General features: G+C 41.1%; 1 protein-coding gene across 2 annotated transcripts; it reads left to right on the forward strand.

Moving 5' to 3' along the window:
- Window positions 1–528: 528 nt before the first annotated feature.
- EIF4E3 (eukaryotic translation initiation factor 4E family member 3) lies at window positions 529–21,916 on the forward strand. Of its 2 annotated transcripts, XM_054838534.1 has the most exons (8): window positions 623–682; window positions 2,534–2,593; window positions 9,382–9,454; window positions 11,960–12,054; window positions 14,061–14,121; window positions 17,439–17,505; window positions 19,772–19,927; window positions 20,444–21,916. In XM_054838534.1, exons 4-8 carry the CDS (start codon window positions 12,029–12,031, stop codon window positions 20,488–20,490), a joined length of 357 nt encoding a protein of 118 aa, XP_054694509.1. In that variant the 5' UTR covers window positions 623–682; window positions 2,534–2,593; window positions 9,382–9,454; window positions 11,960–12,028; the 3' UTR covers window positions 20,491–21,916. The 2 variants fall into 2 exon arrangements, with proteins under 2 accessions (XP_054694508.1, XP_054694509.1); XM_054838533.1 differs by lacking the exon at window positions 2,534–2,593 and having other exon boundaries at window positions 529–682.
- The last annotated feature ends 772 nt before the right edge of the window (window positions 21,917–22,688 follow it).

The following is a 22,688-nucleotide window of genomic DNA, read 5'->3' on the forward strand; positions in this document are numbered from 1 at the left end:
TAGAGAGATTTAGTTTTCTGGTTAGCACTGCCAAGCCAAACTGAGCCCAAAGGTTGTTGCCTTCAGAAATGCAGCCCCAGAGCCTCATCAGCTCTGCGGTGGGATACGTGCAGAGAGGGGCGCTGGCAGGGGTCTCGGTGCAGGACGGTGGCATCGGGTACCCTGCCCACCCAAACGCGACTCCTCGTAAAGATCTAAGGAAGCAGATCCACGCTTCCCCTCCGCTGTGCCCGCAGGAGGGGCAGGGATGTGGGTGGTGAGCACGTGTGCTGGGCACGGTGGGCCTGGGGCAGGGCCCCTTTCTGGAGCTGCCTGTGCCCTCCGCTCCGTTCCTGTCGCTCTGTCCTCACCCATCCACCCCCGTCTGTCCTTCCCACCACCCCTTGGCCCAGTGGCCCCCTTGGCCCTGCGGACGCGTCCCGCTCTCCTGTCCCTCGTCCCCGCTCACCCCCCTCCATCCCCCGCCAGCGTCCCTCCCCTTGCCCGGCTCCCCGTCCTCGTCCCTCCCCGCCTCCCGGCCCGCCCCTCGCCCCCCCGCCCCGGCCAGGGAGATGGCGCTCAGCCCCCCCGAGCGCCGCGGCGGAGAGCGGGAGGCGGCGGGCGGCCGGGGCCGGCGGGGCGGGCAGGCGGCTGAGCCGGCGGGGCTGCCGCTCCACTCGCCCTGGACCTTCTGGCTGGACAAGTGAGTGGGGGCCGGGGGGGCGGCGGGGAGCTAAAAAAAAAAAAAGGAAACACACCCCACCCCCCCCAAATCCGCCCGTGGAAAGCATCTCTGCTCTTTAGCAGTTTTGCTCGTGGAACAGATTGGACACCGGGAAATTCATGTTGGGCTGCGTATGGGAAAAGTGCCGGTGCGACGGGGCTCGGCACCACGGCCGGATGATGCCTCTCCCCAGCCGAGGGGGAGCGTGTGCTGGGAGTTAGTTCGCGAAGTGGGTTTCGGAAACACTTTCGGTTTTGTAGTTCAACGGGTGTACGTTGATTCAGGCAACGTCGGTGGTGTTTTAAATTCTAAATTTAGACATGACGCTTGCAAGCCCCAGAAATAGAAGGCTAAAGGTTATGCTTTGCTGCTGCGGTGTTTGTACATGGCTGGGCTGTCCCTGATGTCCCTGCCCCAAATGGACCAAGTCCCACCGACCCGATCATGACACATCGGATTTTAAAACTTTAATAGTCAGGTTTGACTCCCGTGGATGATCAGTTCTTAAAGTCTGAAGTGGTCTGTTTTGAAGGATTAGCTAAAACTTATGAATTAACTGCAATGTTCGTCTAGTCACATTAGATTTCCTGGGCTTGAAGTTTTAGTCTCTAACGGTCATGGAGAGCTGCTGCGAAGGGAGCTCAGCCCCGTGGTGGGTACAGCTAGGCACAGGGGAAAAGTACCAAAGTCGAAACTCGGATAGAAAGTTTAAAATCAGAATTCATTATTGTTTTTCTAGTGTGTGTTTTCTGGCATCTTGTTTTTCATCTTCTACGTCTCCCTTTTCTCAATTTTCTGTTGTATTTCTCCTCTTCTTCCCCCCTCGCCCCCCTTCTCCCCCCAAGCCTTTCTGCCACTGAACATACTGCCTTATACTATTGGTAAAATTCTCTTCTTTTTTTTTTTTTTTTTTTTTTTTTGTAACTTTTCAACTCATGACAGAGAAGTGGCAAAAACTGTTGAAAGCACACAAATGTTCTCAGGTCCTTCAAATCAAATCTTATAAATAACCCCACAAATTATTTTTGGTTAATCCTTTTGAACTCATGACGTAGTTGTGGTCAGGATCTGAACTGTGTTTTCTCTTTGTTTTTAAAAAGCACAGTTTGGACTGCTGTTGAAGCAAGCTACCACACAGATCTGTTTGTTCACACAAGCCATGTGGAGATAAGCATGTGTATCTTTTGTAATCAACATTGGAAGTTAAAATCCATTTCAAGTTCCTGAGATACATCATGGTTTTTTTTTTTCCCCTAAGTCTTGGTTCCACTGTAATTTAGACTCTTAAAATTCAGTTGTTCTAGTGATATTTTTTCCCCTTCTTTCTGATCACGTAAAAGTTCATTTAATTGGTATTATTGTTGTTCCTTAACTTATAAGACCTAGAGTGTATGCATAAGGAGGGGGAGAAAGTGGGACCACATATACTCAAAACACTGTTTTGTTTACCAGCAGCAGCAATAGAATAATGACAGGGAATAACAGCAAACAAGGCATGCTTCATACATTTAAAAACCACTGAAGGCATTAAAAAGCACACAAGAGATGCAACTGTGAACTTAATTTACTGCAGTGTACAGAGGTTCGTGTCTCCCTACACAGCCCCACAGAAGTGGCTGTCACATTTATTGGTACACCCACGCGGATTTGATGGAGGGATCATTGCTTAGGCTTGTATGGGATGGACTTTCCATGGAAGATAACTGTGGTCACTTTTTTAACTTACTTTAGTAACACCTAGTGTGGAGCAGTGATGTTTCCTCATGAGATGGTATTGATTTTTTTTTTTACTGCTACTACATTTGACTCCGTACTTGGACTGAAAAGCAGGAAGAAGTGATGCTTAAGGATAAATAGATGTTGAGATGGATAAAACAGATGTTGAGATGGGTATGTAGTTATCTTTTTCTATTAAACTACTGTGAGAGAGATCCATGACATACACTTTAACATCTCCAAAATGTATCTTTTCATTAAGTCACACTGTTAAAATAAATATCCGTCAGCAAAGCAGTACTTTCTATAGCAACTAGTGATATGCTACCAAGTGATTCCCTTGGGGTTCACGACCTTGCTTTTATCATGGTGTCACTCGGTACATCTCCTGCTTTAGAAGTAAATGCCTTTGTTTTATCTACATCAGCACTCGTTTCTGTGAATGCCTTGGCACAGGCCGAACATCTGGAGGCTGGGATCCTGTGACCGTGTTCTGGTTCATTGCCATTATCTCACACGTGTCACAGGGCATCTGCATTTCCCGTAAGTGCTAAGCCTTTCTTGGTATGTGTGTCTAAAATAGTAACCATCTGATATCGCTCTCTGCTATCTTACCCTCTGTGTGCTATGGGAAAGTGAGCATGATGAAAGTGCTTGGGAGAATATTATTCACCACTCTGACAGATAAGATCCCATCTATGATCTTCAAATGCTCGCAGGTCAGCAGTTTCAGAGAAGCTGTCAGGTGTTTTTCGCTTAAGAGAGACAAGATTTCCTTTTTAACTGTTAAAATGTTTTAAGGTCATGCACTAAAAGTTTTGAAACCAGGAGTTTAGATCTGCTGGTTTGTTTGTCTGTTCTGCAGGTTTCCCAGTTCATACCTACGTGTCTCATTCATAGTACTTTCGCATGCAGTGACATTACGGGGCGTGGGGAATTTCAGCAGGTCTTGCAGATGCCTTTGGTGCCACCTTGGGAAGCTGATTCATGCTGGTGGCTCTTAGCACTTGTGCTGATCTTGGTGAGGCTGTGGGGTTCTGCTTATAGTGGCCTCTGGCTTTGAAAGGAAAGAGTGCCTGTCTAGTTTTTGTTACACTATGTAGTCTTTCCTTTTTTTGCAACAAAGGGTCAATATGTATCACTGAATATAGCAAATTAAAACCAAGGATTACAAATCTGGTTGCTATATTCATGTTGTGCAGTGCATTTAACACCGGGATTGTATAAAAGGAGAAGTCAGGTGAGATGGCCATCAATGGCTGGGATGTCCTGGATAACAAGCCATGTTAGGCACTTGAAACCATCCCTTAATGGGATTTGGGGTTGTGGATCTGGGTGCAATCTTTGTGTAAATACAAAGCTGGGAAGCTGATTATCCTTTTTGATGTGCATGTGGACAAGGTGCAAATATCCTACTTTGTAAACCTTGCAGATCATGACTGTTGTTTAGCCTGGGTATTGCATGCCATCTTATGCTTAATGCTACACCAAGTAAGCCTTTCCCGACCTAAATAACTGAGGGAACACACTAGTACTAGTAGCTGTCGGATTTTTCAGCCTCACAATGAGAAGCCTGAGGCTTTGTCAGTGGTAACAGTTTTCGGTCCAACGTGTGCACGTGCAATAATGAAGATGTAGCATGTCCTTGCAAAAAGACATCTTTTGAAGGTCTAACTGCAGCCGAGCTGCCAGCGTTGCTGACAGACCGCTTTCAGTCAACAGCGAGAAAAATACCAGCGCCCTTCTGTACAAATCAGCGCTATCGGAAATTGAGCACAGATCACACAAAAGCCTGGTAGAGAAGTCTCATTTCTAGATAAACCTTGTCAAAGATGCGCTCGCTTCCAGGGAAGTCTGAGCGTGCAGCAGCGCGTGTTGCAGGATCATGGCCTGCCTGCCTTGTCTCTTGCCTGACTTCCAAGAGTGCTTTTTAGGTAATTTTGTTTCCGTTGCAAGAATAGTTTAATTCTTCTGTATCTTTCTGAGAGGAAGAATATGTTTATAAACATTGTCAAATGTAATGTGGTGTTATTAGTCTACTCCAGGAAAGTGAAAACACTCTTATGTAAACATATGCTTACGTGCTGATTTTTCTCCCTGCATGTATGCTGAAGAATTCTATGTAAATAAAGTTTAGTAGATAAATTCTGATAACTGAACCATTTTCATGATAACTGTGAATCTTCATAACTGAACACATCAGATATTTGAAATTAAACTTAATTTCCTTTTTTACCCTATAGCAAAATCTTATTTATCTAGGATCATCTATTTCATCTATTAAAGCTTCTGTGTAGGTGGCTTACAATGAAAAATGATGGTTAATATTATAAGAACATTCAACCTGGTAAATGCGTTTTGACAGGCTTTGGCTTGAAATCAGTCTTTGTATTCAGAATGGATTACCAGATTTATTTAGCTGCCACAGCATGTTTTTGAGTTTATGCTTTGTAAGTAAATATTTTGCTTATTTATACCAAAAGCAGTTGTGGCTGAGCACTTACAGTGGTATTTTCTAAAGTGCTCAGCAGCTTTTAAAGCTCCCACTAAAGCCACAATTAGATTCCCACTGGGGAACAAAGGCCAGTGTGAGCACATATGAAAAAAACTTCTATCCTTAATTCTTTGTGGGGAAACAGAAGAGCTACAGTTCAGCATCAGACATTAACATAAGCACAACCACCTGGAGGTTTATTCATGGATAAAACAATGGAATTTATCTTTGTATCCTTTGTTCTTTATTCATACTGGAATAAAGACGGAGTAGCAAAACGAGCTGGCATTGGGATTCAGTTCGCGTAGGTTATTCCTGTTTCCATGTTCCACTTTTAACTGGTGCCCATGCGGTTTACGCTGAGGTGCTGCGCGGTGAGGCAACTCGGTTATTCCTCATATTGCGCTAAAATTTCTCCCTTAAATGTTCTGAAGATGTGGAAAAGTTGCATCACAGGGTGCAATACAGGCTGAGCAGGAGAACGGGTGACTGTTTTCATGTGCAGACTCTCCGTGGGGAGCCCGGATGTGTGTTTGCAGGTGATGTGGTGACAGAGCAACGGTGCCCAGCCCCAGAAGAACTGTCGGTGCCTGGCTGGTGCTGTGACCCCGTGTTCTCTCCCGTTAGCCTGCTCGCGGGGATTTGCAGTGTCTGTTGAGTTACTTGGAAATGAATTGTTCACCATGGCAATAATTGACAGTTCAGTATGGCATATTGGATTAATTTTATTGTTGATGATAGTAAAATTGTCCAAAAGGGAGGAATCTTGTAATAGCTTCATGTTAAGGGTCGGTATTTGTGGGGTTCCTGTTCTGTAGTAGCACGTGTATTGAGGATTTTAGCAAAGTACACAAGAAAGGATTTTAGTAAAGTACACAACCATCTTACTACTCCTAGCTTATAGTGTGTTTGTTGGAAGAGTTACAGAAATAGAAATTTCTACAGGTTAATTCATTTGGAAGTCATCTGCCATTTCTCTAATCTAAACTTATTCTGTATACTCAGTTAAAAATTAAAAATCACAGTTTTGTGGGTTTCAAGGCACAAAAATGACTCAGTTGTCACCTGTGCTGATCTGCTGAGTTTATGGGTGGCTATCACAGAACGCTGTGGTTCAGATTTGTCAGCAATCTGTAATTTTGCAGGAAATTCTTGGCTTTTTCCTCTGTCTGTGATTTAAAATACTGTCTTTGCCTTATACTCATCCATTAAAGCAAATTTGTGCAGATGTAATTTCTGCAGCAAATGATCCTGAAACTTTTAAATTTATATATGTCATCATTTTATCATTTGCGGTACCTTTTTTTTCTTTTTTCAAAAAAAAGTCTGGGGGTCCATGCTCATACCCATAAATCACTGATACTTTCCAGAGCTGGGTGAAAGGCTAAAACAATGCCATGTAATCTTGTGGGCACGGAGCACTTGCCAGGCAGGCTACTAGAAATAAATGGTCACTCACCTTAACTTTAAAACAGATAATTTGCTGGTTGGTTGGTGTTTTCTGCTGGCTGGTCACATAGTTGCAAATAACGTTTTCCAGAGAAACTATCAAAATGAACCATTTCATGACCTTGGAGTGGAATATTCTGTCTTTCTTTCTTAGCTGCTCTTCTAAGTGGCATTGAATTTGCTAAATGGCTACCATGATTATCTAGATAACCTTTGAAGGCTATCATTCGAGAACAGATTTTAATCTTTTATTTGAATATGCCTTACTATCGCAGCATCTCCGTGGCAGTATCAGTGTGAGTATAGAGAGCGATGATACTATACGTTGTACAACAAAGTTAACCCCATATGTACTGGTTAAGTTAGCAAACTGGCAGAAGTAGTGCCTGAGAGAAGTAATATCTTGGACAGTGGTGGGAGACACCAACAGGCAAAGTGATCTCAGGCAAAGCTTAGTAGAGAGGTGCTACTTCTGTCAGCAACAAGCTAAAAACAAGTGGTAGTTTGTTGCAAATCCACTACTCCCTTCTGACAAACACAGTTAAATCACCTGCTAAGTTTTCTGTCTGTCTTAACTTACTACTTTTATTTTTTGGTGCATTCAAAAGCCCTCTGACTGACTCTTTCTGTTAAATACTGTGAATTTCTCTTTTCCTTCCTTAATGCTGAGTGTAGAGTGGAAAAAACCCCAAAGCCACCCCCCCAACCCCCCCTTACTATGATAATTCCTTTTGAGCAGGTTGATGAAACTCTTGTTTGTTGTTGTTTTCAAGTTTCATAGTTCGTGAGCCACAGGACTAGAACCCGTACCACAGCGATTTCTCGGGGTTTTATTTGCTTGGTTTTATAGCCTCTAGTTAAAGTGATTTTTGAAATTTGGACATGTAACACTCTTTTCTCATCAGTTCCACCATTGCAATACAGTTTTATGTCTAGTGATTAACAGGCAAATAGTAAAATAGAAGTTAGTTTTTCTGTTCTATACTGAAAAAGTTGGGAGGGAGGGATTTCTCCGCTGGTTTTGCGTATGTTTTGATAGAAGCCTTCAAAAACCATTGTAGCTATTATTAAAGTTTTGAAGATGTAATGCTGTTTCAGTAGTTTTGCATATTAAATTTCTTCCTTTACATGAATATTAGTTTGTGCCCCAGAGCCTGACTCATATTTGTAACAACTGCGAGTTACTCCAGTGTTTTCCTGGCCATGTTTCATGCTGATGAGATGTATCAGGGCATACAGCCACATTGATGGGAAGGTTACAGAGATCTGGTTTGCCCTTATCCTTTCTTCAGCAGGTACCTGAGCAACAACTGTTGTGGTTTTTTTTCTTTGGGTTTTTTTCTTTTTTTCCTTCTGTTTCCTTAAATCTTCTCTGTTGCTTCTGTTTCCAGTTTTAGTCATTCCACACATTTTTGTTTCCTTTTCTGAGATGCAATGGGAGATTGCTTTGTCTTTGATCTTCATTTTTCTTTAGAAATACTACTTCAGCTTCTGAAGGGGGGTGAATGTCTCCAGTTCTAACAAACTGAGTGTGCCTTAGCAATTTTGACCTCATTTCCCCCCAAACTGCCTGTGGGGGCGTGTGCTGGGAATTGTAAGATGGGTGCTATAATGTGCCATCAGCACAGTGAGGGGAGCCGGTGATGCCTGAGGATGTGGATGCGCTGTCCCGCATCGCATCCACTGAAGAGTTGTGATGAAGGGTATAAACAGAATTATAGAATCATTTAGGTTGGAAAAAACCTTTGAGATGACGGGGTGCAGTTGGCGCTGTGTGTGCCTAAAGAGCAGCTCCAGGTGGGGATTGGGAATAGTCAGTATGAGGGTGAGCTAGAAAAGCTAAACTGTGCCCGGCGTACATCAGTGTAACCCTGAACTCTGGCGATGAAACCAACCCGAGGACCTCTCGGCTTTATGGGAGGTGCTGGCAGTAGACATGCCTTGAAGAAATAAATGCTGGTGGTGGAAGAGCTGCCTGAAGTCTCCAGAGGTTTCCTGCACGTGTTGGGTTATATGGCTCACAGCACCAGAAGAGCGAGCCGTCCTTTGGGACTTGGTCTCCTCATCCGCTCACACACGCGTCCCCCATCCGCTGCGGGATACTGAGGAGCCTGACACAGGCTTAAGCGTGACCAGGGCCTGTGAACCCTGCCCCGCTGCCTGCCCCGCTGCCTGCCCCGCTGCCTGCCCCGCTGCCTGCCCCGCTGCCTGCCCCGCTGCCTGCCCCGCTGCCTGCCCCGCTGCCTGCCCCGCTGCCTGCCCCGCTGCCTGCCCCGCTGCCTGCCCCGCTGCCTGCCCCGCTGCCTGCGCTGTGCGCCTCTGCCACCTAGTGGTGTGTGCTCCGGGCGGCGGCGGCTGCTGAGGACGTAGTTAGAGTTCGCTAGGTAAACTCTGTGGATGCTTTTTTTTTTTTTTTTTCCTCCTAAAAAAAAAAAAAAAAGGTATGAAATACTTGAGAGTATGTTAAAACGCTCAAAGTGGGTTCTGGGTTATATAAATACAGTGAAAAAGAAGCGCAGGATCGGAGCTCGCGGTCCCACACTGACAGCCCTTCCCGTTGGAACTGCAGAAATTTTTTTTTGATGCCTGACAGCAGAAGGGTGTGGGGTGGCCATTAGAAGGAGCGCTGTTATTCTTGGTTTAAAACTCCTAATTCACCTATTTAATCGAAATATTTTACAAAACATCTCAACTTACACAAAAGTATAAAAGCACATGAAGTGTTCAGATCCAGGCTGGATGGGGCTTTGAGCAACCTGGGCTGGCGGAGGGTGTCCCTGCCCATGGCAGAGGGGTTGGATCTAGGAGATCTTTAAGGTCCTTTCCAACCTGAACAATCCTGTGATTCTCTGAATTCCCATCTTTAAATGATTCATGGTAATTGTAATTGGAGCTTATTATGCAGCTTTGACATGTGAATATTTCAATTTCACACTCATATGATTCACTTCCCCATCCATCTCCCTTCTACTTCCTTGATAAAATAAATATTTTTATTAATCTCTACTTTGTTTTCAAGGTCACTTCCTGGGACGACAGCAGCTGAATGCGCATCAAATTTGAAGAAGATTTATACAGTGCAAACAGTACAGGTAAGGTGTATAGCTTTGCTATAGGAGTTGCCACATGTTATTAACGTAACTTCGTACCTTAAATTTCATTTTTCCTCATATGAATGAGTCACAGTTGCAGCTTTGCTTACCTGTGGCATGAAATGTGAGTGTTGCTGGTTGTGTGTGGTATTACTTCATCGTTGTTTGAATTTAACTTGGCTTTCCAGACCAGGAAAGGAGAAAGTATATTGGATTGATTGGACAAGCCCCCTCTTCTTAAACTTTCCTGAGTTTCTACTTCTGCCTCCATTGGATTGTTATACTTGATGTATTTTAAATATTTTTCCTGTCTTTTCTTTATTTTCTTAATACAGAAAATCATTACACAAAGACTAAAAGTTACAGCTTGTGGGTTTTTTCTTTTTCTCCTTGAGCGTGAATTTTTAAAAAATTCTAGCAAACTAACTTGAATTAAAGTGCTTTTAAATCATGCAATACTTGTATATGTCTCTGTATCCCCTGCCAGTGTCGAGCAGTGGGCATCTCTTGTGGGTAAAATTGCATTTCTGTTTTAATACCACAGTTAGCGTGAAGTATAATGGATTGGTATTTGTCTCTCCTTAACGCTAAGCTGACTCTTGTTCACTAAATCTCTGAAATTCTAGGGTAATGCCAAAACCTCCTCTTTGAAGGAACCCAGCCGTAGTGATCCACTGAAGTTTTAAATAAGCCTTTCTCATTAACCTCTGCACAACTTGTTACATTGCATGAGATGTTTCTTCCCAGCTAATTGGCCTTTGAAACAAATTGGCTTTTGGATATCTCTGGAGATGAGGTTATCAGTGGAAGTAAAGTACTTGGGCAGAAAGGATGGAGGTGTGCTGCAGACCCCTGGGAGAGGTTCCTTCTCACCTCTCCCTGTCAGCAGAATGTCCCCATCAGTCACGCAATGAAGTGATGCTCTGAATTTAAAGTTGACAACGGAAGTGGATTTGTTTCAGAACTGCTGCAATGGTTCCTGTTGAGAAAAGGACAGGTTAAGCCCACGGACTGGTGCACACAGTATCTGGTGTTACCTGTCTTCCCACTCTGAATCTAACCTTCATTATTTAAACGATTAGGTTTTATTGGCTGAAAAACTTGAGGTTTTCTTCTCATCAGGTTGGGGTTTAAAATACAAAAAAGTCCTACAGGCCCTCTGGGAAGACTCATGATCTGGATGAGGTTATCAGAAGCCAGCAGCGTGGCCCATAATGTGTCTTACTGTGCTATCATAGGCAAAATATGATCTTCCTTGGGGGGGCAAACCCAAAATCTTCATTAACTTCATCACTGACCTTCATGGGCAGTAGCTAGTCAATGAGAAATGCCAGTCTGCACTGCCTGAAGGATGTTGGAAAACCCAAGCCTTCCAAACAAAGTCCCTGGCTCGGGACACAAGAGCTCTCCAATATTGTCGCAGCCAACGGCTGGCGTAGCTCCTCTCCTTCTACTTCTGTAGGTAGCTTTAGGCTTTTGGCACATGGTCAGGTAAGAGTAAGATGAAAGTTGAAATGGGTGTTTCACACCAATTTTTTATATTTTTAATAGTCGTCTCTCTCTTCTTGTGACTGGGTAATGGCTGGTAGGGAGAATTGCCAACGGCCACAACATTTTATCACATAATGTTGCAATCCTTGTTTCTAAAGTTATGCTAATGAATAAGTATTAGATAATACTTAATGAGTTGTACTAATGCTTAATATTGCATCACTGTCTGTTGATGCAACAGAAGTCTTTAAAAATCCTTTCTTATTCCCAGCTGTTGGATAAAGAAGAAAGGGGATTGGGATCTTTCAATGATCCCTCCCTGTTGCTCACCACTGCTTTTGGGTGCCTTTGTCCACCCCAGACATGCATGAGAACTGCTGCTTTTACCAGCAGAAATGCTGGGAAGTAATCTGATGGTTCCTGGTAACTTGGATCTTCTAATTTCTCCCCCATCCCTGTGTTAATATGTGCATCTCAAGTTCTTTGCATCTGGTTGAAACTCTTCACTGTCATTTAGACAAAGTAGTTGGATTGCTGGTTAGGCATTTAGTTCAACAGAATTATTGTTTGTGGTGGTTTTGTAACTCAAGATAATCATAATGAAGTTTTAGACTAGTCTTAAGTGAAACAAGGTGGATATTTGATATAAGCACAGATTTTTATTATGCTAAGACAGTTTTATGTACTGGTTTGTTCTGATATACTTAGTATAACTCATTTTGATGATTTTTTTTTTTCTCTATATTCCTAAGGACTTGGATTCTAAAGTAATCCACAATTCAACTGCTTCCCTTCTTTCTACCTTCACCTTATGCAGAACTGTCATCTAAAATAAAAAGAAAAGTAGAAGTGAAACTTCAACAAGTTCTTTTCAGAGCATTTTATTATATTGTGGAAGGTGCCAGTTCTCTAGGAGCAGGACATGTAATTGTTTTAGAGACAATGAACAAGGAAGTAAATCTGCATGAAACTTACTCTTTTGTGTTAATGCAGCTAGCGTTTCTTCTTTTTAAGGATTTCTGGAGTGTCTACAACAACATTCCTCCTGTGACAAATCTGCCTCTGAGATGTAGTTACCATTTAATGCGCGGAGAAAGGCGGCCGCTTTGGTACGTATGTTATCATTAGACGTTTCTGGGAATGGGCAGTGAAAAAACCTTGAAGTGGTGAAAGGAGGCAGGCGTGGGACAGGAGTGTCTTGTTTCTGTTGTCTGCAAACGCCTGAACTTCAGAGACCTACGAAAGAAGTATCCGAAGGATCTTGTTAAGCTTAAAAGTGACTTGTACTGAAGAGTCTTTATTAAAAACACAGACTGTAACTTAATTGTCCACCTCTGAACATAAATGTAAGAAGGAAATTAAATTATGAAATAGAAATTAATAAATTGTCTCTGAATGTCAATTCAAGAATACACAGAATATGTTACTTCTATTCGCATTACTTTTAACTTGCAAATCTCTTTGTTTCCACTGAAGCTAGTGTAATAATGATGCAAATGACTGATGGTCCTTAACTGTTCTCCACCTGTACAAAAGCATATAAATGCATATATACCTTGGATTAAAACTAACTTAAGGCATTATGAAGTGATTCATTGCACAAATTCCTACTTGATTGTAGGATAGTAATGGAATAAAGTGTAAATTATTGAGGTTTCCCTTTCAGAAATTGAATTTTGCATGCCTTCTTCCTGGTGCAGTTCTGTCACATCTTAATTGGATAGCCAAAGCACTTTCTGAAGAGTTTTGATCTCTTTGGCATCGTTTGCATAGATTGTGATTGGATTAGGGTTCTTCTTTAACTTGATTGTAGTATGTCTAACTGGGTGGTGACTTACGACAGGGGGTTTCTGTCCTGATCTACTGAAGAAGTAAATAACTTTCTCAAGTGAAATGCATCCGAAGGTCTACATTATTGTTCTAAAAATACTGTGTCTGGTCAGGATAGCTGAATTGGATTTGAAAGAAATGTTGGTGTCTGTGTAAAACAACTGGGCCATTGTGTGCAGATCTTCATCTCTTTAAGGATGAGTGAGAACGTTTTGGGGTTTGGTTTTTTTCTATTTTTAGCTTTGATTTGGCAAGTGACTATTAAAGGTGTGAAATGCAAAGTTCTTGTCTGAAAATACTACGTTGGTGTTAAGACTGTAAGTAAACGTAGATGCTGTATTTTTGGAAAGGGATTGCAAGAGGTTGATCTCATCAGTAACCCACTAACTTTTCGGTAATTACAGCCAAGAAGCTTTTCTCAGATGACAGTTACAGCACGCCGGCTAATTGCAGCGTTGGTTTTTTTAGGAGGAAACCCAAATTCTGAAGTAAGAATTGAGGACTGCAGACTTTTGAAGATGTCCTTCCAAAGTTTCCCCCCCTCCTTTCCCCAGTGTTTGTCTGGAGAACATTGACCCTGGGGAATCTCTATAAATCTTATACTGGACTTAGATATTCCAAAGATGAATTTTAGGTTATTTCTTAAACTTTGCTATTACAGTCTTTTAACAGGAAACTAGAACCCTAATTTAAAATCTTATAAAAAGAATTGTGACAGAATAAACTTGAAGCTCACAGGTTTGTACATTGTGCATTTGTCATTATGAGGCAATTTAATGGTTATATCTGCCCTGACCCTGGGCAGCTTCAGCCTTTCTTTTAATAAGGGCAATTAATTTCTAGCTGTCAGAAAACTGAAATGAAGTGTTCACAGTTCTTTTGTTAAACTGGATAAACTTGAGAGTAATAAGCTGCTTCTGTGGAGAGAAAAAAAAAAAAGAAGCCAGAGTTTTTTTCCAAAATAAAAGGTTACCATAGTAAAACATAAAATTCCTTTGTGGCTTGTTCCCATATAGTGTGCAACCACTTCGGAGATGGTCTGTAGTCAAGGAAAATGTAGGTATTTTCCAACACACAAAACTTAAGAAAAGGATTAGGTGTTGAGAGATACACTTCATATGAACAATGAAAGAATTATCTCTGATGTCAGAAGTCGTAGCTTGAGTCATGCTACCTGGAATTAGTAATTGCCTTTCAAATGGTATTTTTCTGGGAAAATTAAACCCCAAACATAGGTTTATCTAGATTTGAATGTTTATTTTACTGATCTATTTCCCATAACCAGGGAAGAAGAAAGCAATGCCAAAGGAGGTATATGGAAAATGAAGGTTCCTAAAGAAAGTACGGTACGTTATATTGACCTTGTACTTAGACATTGTTCAGTAAGGGGTGTTCTTTAAACTCCATCTAATAAAGCTGTTGTAAAGCTTTTCAGTTCTGAAATCACCCAACACAACAACCAAACATTATTTTAATGTCCGTAACCTTTTTTTTTTTTTTTTAAGACAATGAGCGGAAGTTTCTTTTTAGGTAATTCCATCTCACTCGCTCTTGATAACCCTTGTTGCTGTATTATCAAGCAGATGAAGGCTGCAGTGTTATACTCCATTTCCATTTGGAAACACAGTTATTTCATAATCACCTGTGTTATCAAGACTGCTTACAGGCATGCAGAGAAAAATATAAAAATCTTTTCCTGATAATATTATGTGCTAAACTGTAGCCTGAACCACAGTAATGCTCTTCAAAAGTCCACACAGTCCAGCACAACTTTCAGAGTTTCACTGAGATGTTCCTAATCTCAGGAGGACTATTTCTGCTTGGCATTCCTTGTTTGCGCCTATGCGTGGCTGTGAGTAGCGCTGTGACTTTCTGTAGCCAAACATGGACCAAGGCGTTGTTTCCACCGATAGCTAATCCCTTCGCGTGGCTTGCTCCCGCTGGAAGGGGCAATACCTTGCTCGTTCTTTCCTGATACCGCTTGCACTAGCTTCAGTGCTCATTGGACTGTATTGTGAGCCAGCTTAATGCACTCTGATCTCAGAAGTAGTTTCCTATTTATTTTATTTTTAATTTGAGTGTATGACCAGGAGAGGTTTTTGATGGATATAGGGTGTAAAGGAGAAGAGTGGGATAATCCCCTTTGGCAACAGTGAGTTGTCAGATCACCTTGTGTGCATCTCATGAAGCTGTAGTGCTGCTTAGGATTTTCTCTATTTTTTTTTTTTTTTTTTTTAATTTAAAAATGTGAAAGAGAAAATCTGTTCAGACATGTTGTTTTTCTAGGCCTGCTGAAACAATTGGTTTTTTCTTTGCACCCCTAATCAAACGTATGTGAGTAACTTCTCCCATGAACTGTCAAGGTGAGGAGATTTGACCTCTTCACGCGTGGTGTTTGTGTGTTAAGTGTGTTCTGGATCAGGCCTTTAAACACAAGAAGTGAAGTGTCAGAAAAATGTGACAGCCTTGCAGAAGGCATTAAATGCTGAAAGATGATACTTGAAATTTCAGGCAAAAGTTAATTGATTTTTGCCTTTGGGCTTTTTCCCCATATGTGAATTGCAGCTTTCCTCCCCTGCAGTCCCAAGGGATCACAAAAGACTGAATTTTTCTTTTTCCCCTTATAATCCAAGGTGTGAAGCTTGTCAGAAGTGACAAATGGATTGGGGGGCCTGCGTTACTAGGTGGTGAATTTAGGGACCTCAGAGGCCCTGTTTTTCAGAGGCTGAATGACAGACTCTTTTTTAGATGAAGGTACTTCTGGATCTCTCAAGCTATGTACTACATGTCCCAGGTCACTTCTGAAAGGTTTAATTGAAGGTTAACTTCAGTCAACTTTTAGTGCCTCTGTCAATAGCATAAATAATACCTTTATGCCTGTTTCTCTCTTTTTTTTTTTTATTCATTCTTTGTCACATGCACACAGCATCTCCTTGGCTAAGATGAGCCATCTTGTACAGACCTAACTCAAAAAAGATGATACGCTATAGCAGCTCTTGGTGAGGGTGTAGAAGGAGGAAAATGTAGTTTTTTCGAAAGATATAAATCTTTCAAGTGGTATGAAAAACTGGCTGACAAAATACTGACACTTAAACGTTGTTGCACGTGTACGGTGACGCTTCTGTATGCCAACTTTTAATATGAAAACTAATACTTTTTAAACCCTCATAAGCCTGATCCTGCGACTGCTTACTACTGGGTGAAGTGCTTCCTACCCTTGTGACCATTGGGACAACTCACAGTAGTGAGCGCTGTGCCTGGGAATGAGTGTGCCTGGTCAGTCCCGCCATCGAGGTGTGAGCTGTTCTGCTGGCGGGCGAAAGGCACCGCGTCAGAGGATGTCATGCTGACGTCTTCAACCTGCCTCGGGAGCATCAGATGGCCCTTCCCATAGCACAGCTTTGTATGATGGGTTGGATTACGAGATAATGAGTCACAGAAATCTCTTGTTATTCTAGAAGATGGCTTAGGAGTACTCAGAAACCACCATTAAAACAGTTGGTTTGCCATCTTTGTGGCTGCTTGCTTTTTGCTTTAACCTGGTGCGTTTGATATGTTGAGGTTTTTCATAGTACGGAAAGTCAAGATAACTTCATATAGCGGAAAAGACATTCCTTAAAAGTATCATAGAATCACAGAATGGTTTGGGTTGGAAGGGACCTTTAAAGGTCACCTAATCCACTCTCCCTGCAATGAGCAGGGACATCTTCAACTACATCAGGTTTCTCAGAGCCCTGTCCAACCTGACCTTGAATGTTTCCAGGGATGGGGCATCTACGGCCTCTGGGGAACCTGTGCCAGTGTTTCACCCCCCTCATCAGATAAAAGTTCTTCCTTATATCTAGCCTGAAGCTCCCCTCTTAGTTTCAAACCATTATCCCTTGTCCTATCAAGTAGTATATGAGAAAGTCATTACGGTGATATAGACAAATAACAATGCTAATGGGTTCTTTCAATAAATAAATAAAATATTCTGTCCCTGTAAACCCATACCTTGGAGCACTGCTTTGGTCCTGACGCATTTGAAGTTTTGTATGGGCTTAGGTGATAACAAGTGTCAAAAGCAAACCACAGTGTTATTAGCCAAAAGTGTAATCTGCCAAAGAAAAGTGGCGGATAGCTCCCCCCGTTTTAATTCTCTAGTGAGCATTTGAATTTGTTGAAAGATGGACTTATTTCATAGTCAAGGCAAATTAGAGATGTTTAAATTTACATCAATTTAACTTACTGGTAGGGTTTTCAGGTACTTAAAGTGGTTAGTAATTCTTTTCTGTAGAAACAAATGATCACAAGTGGAGCCTTATGGTCTTTTATCATGGGACATTGTTGGGACAAATTTACTTTCGTGCTTTACATTAACTAGTGCATTTGGGATGAGTCATGGACATGGATATAGCGAAGGTAAACCTATTGTTAAATATTTAAAATACTTTTTAGAACAATTCTGTGTAACGGTATGTATTTTCAGGGCCTAAATTTTTGCTCCAACTGTATTGAAGAAATTAATTATATAACACAGCGTGTACTTACAATAAATGTGGGGTTTTTTTTTTTTTGGTCTAGACAACTTCAGGAAGAGAATGCACTCAAAAGTGAGCTAGCAAACCTAACTTTTAAATTAAAAAAGAATAATGCAACTGTAACCTTTTTTCCCCCTCCTTAGGCTGCAGTTTGGAAAGAGCTGCTGTTAGCAACTATTGGAGAGCAGTTTACAGACTGTTGTGCAGCAGGTAACTTTTAAAAATGATTGAGGCTAGCATGAGAAACACTGAGTTTGAATAGAGAACATGGAAGCGCTGCTTAAAATGGGGCACAGGGCTGGAAATGATATTCATACCCATTGTGAAGACAAGGTATTCTGGCTGTCTTAGCACAAGACTCAAGCTCAGCAGCTTGCATCCCTGGGAAGCCAGCAGGGTTTCTAGTTGTTGAATGTCTATCTGTTAGCCAGCATTCAAATCATTAACGTTAATTCTACAATGCCAGGACTCTGGAACCCCGAATTAGAATTTCGTATTAGATTGCTCGTACCACCAGTGTTGGAAGCAATAAATTCGATAGATGCCGCTGTTAGCCCCCAAGGTCTCTCTTGGTTCTCCTAACAGGGCTAGGAGTTGTCAGGGGAAGCTCTAGTGCAGACCTGAAGCCGAGGGAAGCTGCGTGGTTTGCCTGTGGTGCCATTAAAAGCCCGTAGCAGGGCCATAATACAAACCTGGCTCTCCTAAATCCCAGGGTAGCACTCTATCCAGAAGCAGTATTTTCATTATTGCTTAAAAATACTGCTTAGGTCAATTGAAATTACATAAATATTCTTAAAATACCTTGCTGGTTTACTGGAAAACAGGCATTAATCATCCAGAAGCTCGCACGTGATTTTGGTCAGAGGTAATAATTTAACAAAGTTGCTTTCAGAATAAATATCTTCTCTAGGCTTGCAAGCTTGCACGTGTCATTTGGAAATGGACTCCGGGAAGGGGCTGTGAACGCTCGCTGGCTTAGGATAGATCATCAAATGCTGCTTCTTAGTCATGAAAAGCGAGTAGGAGTCTGTGGCCGTTTAATGTGTTAAGGTTCAGTTACAGAACTATTTCTTGCTTCTGGGTGAAGTGAATAATGAACCTGCTGATCCATTGGCGTAGAGGGAAGGTGTTCTGGGAACTGGTTATTAATCTTAACTTTTCAGTTTAACATGACACTTTTCCATCACTTCTTTTGACCATATTTCCTTCTCTCCTAAGCATGAATATCTGATCAAACTGGCTGTTGCAGTGATGGGAATATCGCTTTAGGAGTGTTCCTTCACTGCTTTATCATTCCAGAGAAAAGAATTGAGTTTCTCAGGTTCGCAGAGCAGTTCAGCAAAAACCTTTCAAGCAGTTTCTCTTCCACCTAGCTAACACGGTAGGGCAGGCGTACTGCAGTAGGCTGCTGCTGGTACGTTCACCTTGGTGGCTTTATTTTTTCTAGAAAAGTTTTGTTGAATGAGTTTCTCAAATAACATATTTCTCTCATTGCCTTGTCAGTTTTCAGAATTGGAAGATACAGAATACAAACCTCAAATCTTTGAGCTGCGAGAGATATTTCGAACAGTTGTTTTTCAAAATCCTTAATATGCGTAATCGAGTTGGTGTCAAGACGGGAGTGTTCCTGCCCTTCATACTGATAGCGTGGTCTCGGGGTCGCTTTAAGCAAATGCATGACAATCTGCTGTCTGCAGAGGCAGTTTTTCCCCTTGGCCCTGTGCTCTTGACACCACCTTTGCGTTATCGTTACCGACCCCTTCCTTAGGATGCACGGTGCGGCTGCGTCGTGGAGGTCACCGCTGGAGGCAGCCAGCGCTCCCAGCCGCAGCATGGCCGTAGGCTGGGCGCTCCACGAAGCTGCATCCTGAGAATTTCACACCAAAACCGGCTTCGTCAGCGAAGCGTGGACTTACCAACACTGGCAGCAGCAGCCTGACCCTGGCTTTATTGTCTTTTTTTTTTTTACCCTTTTTTTTTTTTTTTCCTCCCCTGTTGCTGCCTTGACAAAATGTAAAGGAAAACAAGAGTTAAGTGTGGAAAAGCTGGTGTTTGATCTCCTCCAGGTGCTGCTCCCGGGGTTTTAGTTGTTTCACCTTCACTCCCCCATTTTTGCTTATAGCCATTACTGTAGGTAAATTGCCTTTAGTAGTTTATATCATTAACCTTACTGAAGGGAGTCTTGTGATTCCCTCCTAATCAAGGATAAGGGCTAATAGCAAAGATGAATAATCCTATGTCCCTTTATTAAAACCACCGTGAGGTAATATTTCCAATAGCTTCTATAAATACAGTGTTTGTTCCTTTCTGGTAACTATTTTGTCTGGTTTGAACCTTGGTATTCTCGCTGGAGATTGCTCGTCTTCATTTCTTCAGTTTGTTCAGCTTTTGGGCGCTGTTTCATAATACATAAGTATCAAATTAGACATGTCTCACTTTTAAGGTATTCTTTAATGACGCTTCCTCTTCTGTGCAGATGATGAAGTAATAGGGGTTAGCGTCAGCGTTCGTGACCGTGAAGATGTTGTGCAAGTCTGGAATGTGAATGCCTCTTTAGCAAGTGAAGCAAAAGTTTTAGAAAAGATACATAAACTTCTGCCACACACATCTTTTAAAGCGGTGTTCTATAAATGTAAGTATTGTGTACTGTTAACTTCCGTCTTCGTTAGAGGAAACAAGCTGCTGGTAGGGAATAGCCTGCCTGATTCATCATTAACCATTTGGAAGTGTAGCATCTCTCATTGCATTAAAACTATTACTTCAAAAATGTGGTTTTGTCCTTTCAGTGTAAAAGTTACCATTCAAAAAATAAGATATTTTTAGTTTATTTGTAGAATATATTTGGTTTCCTGTTTAATATGCCCAGTTTGTAAAATGAGTGAGACAAATCTCTTGATAACTCTTAAAACTACTTGCTGTTCAATTTAAGTATTCATTTAGAGGAACTTTTTACAGTCAGGATTTTAAGGGATCTCTTCTCTTAGGCTCTATATAAATATATTATCAGAATAGTGTATTCCCAAATATCATTCATTGGCATGTTGTATTTTCCTTGACTACTTATATATTGTTTTCTCTTTTAATCTTTTTCGCTCCTCAGCAAAGTTTACATCTTCTTTTATTCTTTCTTTTCTTCTCTCTTCCTTAGCACACAGAGAGCATCATGCTTTTGAAGGCCGACGGGGAAAACATTAAGAGCCAAGTTCATTCATTGTTATTTGGTGTTTTGAGGTGGTCCGGACGAGTAGAGGGATGGTGGAAGCCCTGTAGAATCATTACATACAGTGGCCTGTTTGGGTTTCAAACCGGGAAAAGGAGGAAAACCAAGTGCCTTGACCGCTAAATATGCAATTCATTACTTCTGGTTTGGTTGTTGGGTTTCTTTTGTGGTTGTTTTTTGCTTTTTTTTTTTTTTTTAAATTTTTCACTGTTTCTTTAAAAAGATATTTTGGCCACTTGTGGGTTTTTTTTTTTCAATCAGTTTGTATTTATTCCTGTTTCATTAAGATAGAAGGCTTTCATTTCTTCTGTACTGTACTTAGTTAAACGCAAACGTGCACAGAGATGGTATGCTGCTTTTCCTAGATGTGCTGTACATAGAGGAATACTGGCTTGGTGAAACGTGTTTTCAATCTTCATTTTAAAACATTCCTATCACGTTAAGATTTACTCACTGGTTTTGTCCCAAGAGAGAAAGAAATTGCACTGCATTTATTCTAATATTCAATGTAATCTGGTCTTGCACTGACAACGGCGCACATGCTGTAAAAGTAAATAGTAAAGCGTTCACTAAACGAACGACTAAAGAGAACGTATTTATATTGGGACTAACCCTCTGTGGGATGATGTTAACGAGTGTTTTAATTGTAGTGATTTCAAGAGCCCCTGTTCAGACTAGAATGAGACGTCCTTCAGTAGGAAATCCTGCAAACTCCACACCTCTCTTAAATAAGAGGGGATGGATTTTTTTAAATGTTTTTATATTGTATGCTTTCTTATGATATTTTTCTGTACATTCATGAAAAAGTGTCATGAATCACTTCTAATGCATTAGTCTAACTGGATCCACCCCTCACATTTCTGTGAGTATTTCAGGCCCCCGCCTACACCCACCAAGGTCAGTATCGGAACTGCTGTTGACTTGAGGGCAAAGGAAGAGGTCCCATCGTATGTAGTTTCAAGCCATCATGACTTCCTAAGTGACCTTGTAAAACAGCAAAACAAACAAACAAAAGAAATCAATTTTGTGTTGCAGCATGAGCATGAATACATAATGTGTTAATCTTTAATTATTTGTCTATATTAGCTCTTTGAGGTGTTGGTTTGTTTTAATATACTACCAAAGATTCGTAAAGTTTCTTTTATAAGAAGAAGTTGCAAGGTAGAGATGAATGTATGGTCCACTGAGCATTACTTCATTGTTAAGAGGTTTTTCTTTGGCAACTGTTCAAGTTGCACTGATTTCCACATCTTTCGTATATTAAGAGGCAGCCATGAAAATAAAATAAATTTAAAAATAAGAATCGCACATTAGAGTTTTTTATGACTTCATCTGTATTTATGAATGAAAACTGTGCAGTTAATGAGCATTATTAATTAAACAAATTTTCTAAAATCCAAATGTCTTGCTTCTGTAATTGCTTTCTGAGATGAAATGTTACTGTTCCTGCTTTTTTTAACCTTGTGTATTTTTCAGTAAAATTTCTTTTCTTTGAAGCTATCTGTTTTCTTCATAGATTAAAAATATTTTTAAACTTTTTTTTGCATGTTATTAAGTCAGAAAGGAGCTCTGAAGTTTAGTAGTAGTGTCTCTTGTATGTATTCAGTTAATACTTGAGGTTTTCTGAGTTGCAGTTAGATTGAGGTTTCAAAATAAAAAAGCATAGAGACTATTGCCAGTTTGATTATATGACATTTTTCAATTCACATTGCAGTGGCAGTATATGAAGCACCCCAGATAGCCTTGCTTACATCAATTTTTACCACTGTGACTTAGATCTAAGGCTTGAAGAATAGAAGTTGGATCCGCTGGCAGAAGCGGCCGATCTGGTAATGTCACTGGAACATGCCAATTGAAGGTATTACTTTATTCATCCTATTGAAGGAAATTATTTTTATGTAGTTGCCTTGCTTGGCACTTGAATATAAAAGATCTCTCTGTTTGAACAATGGATAGAGGTTGAAAGAGACTTTATCCTAGCTATAGGATAGGAAAGCTGCATGTCGATAACCAAAGTCCACATTATGAACTGTTGTCAGGTTTTCATTATTCTCAATCTCTAGTCTATACAATTAGGGATTTGTCTGTATGGCTTAATTCTGATGATAATTGTTATTATTAGAATCTGGGTTGACAGATATCTTCTGACTAAAATTCAGCATATCGTATGCCA

The sequence above is a fragment of the Grus americana genome, chromosome 11, assembly GCF_028858705.1.
Source record: "Grus americana isolate bGruAme1 chromosome 11, bGruAme1.mat, whole genome shotgun sequence".
Classification (NCBI taxonomy): Eukaryota; Metazoa; Chordata; class Aves; order Gruiformes; family Gruidae; genus Grus; species Grus americana.

Bases quoted from the DNA above. Each gene is read 5' to 3' on its own strand.
- EIF4E3 (XM_054838533.1), top strand. From the start codon at position 552: ATGGCGCTCAGCCCCCCCGAGCGCCGCGGCGGAGAGCGGGAGGCGGCG. The intron at 683-9,381 runs GTGAGTGGGGGC...TTTGTTTTCAAG, and splicing joins TGGACCTTCTGGCTGGACAA to GTCACTTCCTGGGACGACAG. The intron at 17,506-19,771 runs GTAACTTTTAAA...TCTTCTGTGCAG, and splicing joins TACAGACTGTTGTGCAGCAG to ATGATGAAGTAATAGGGGTT.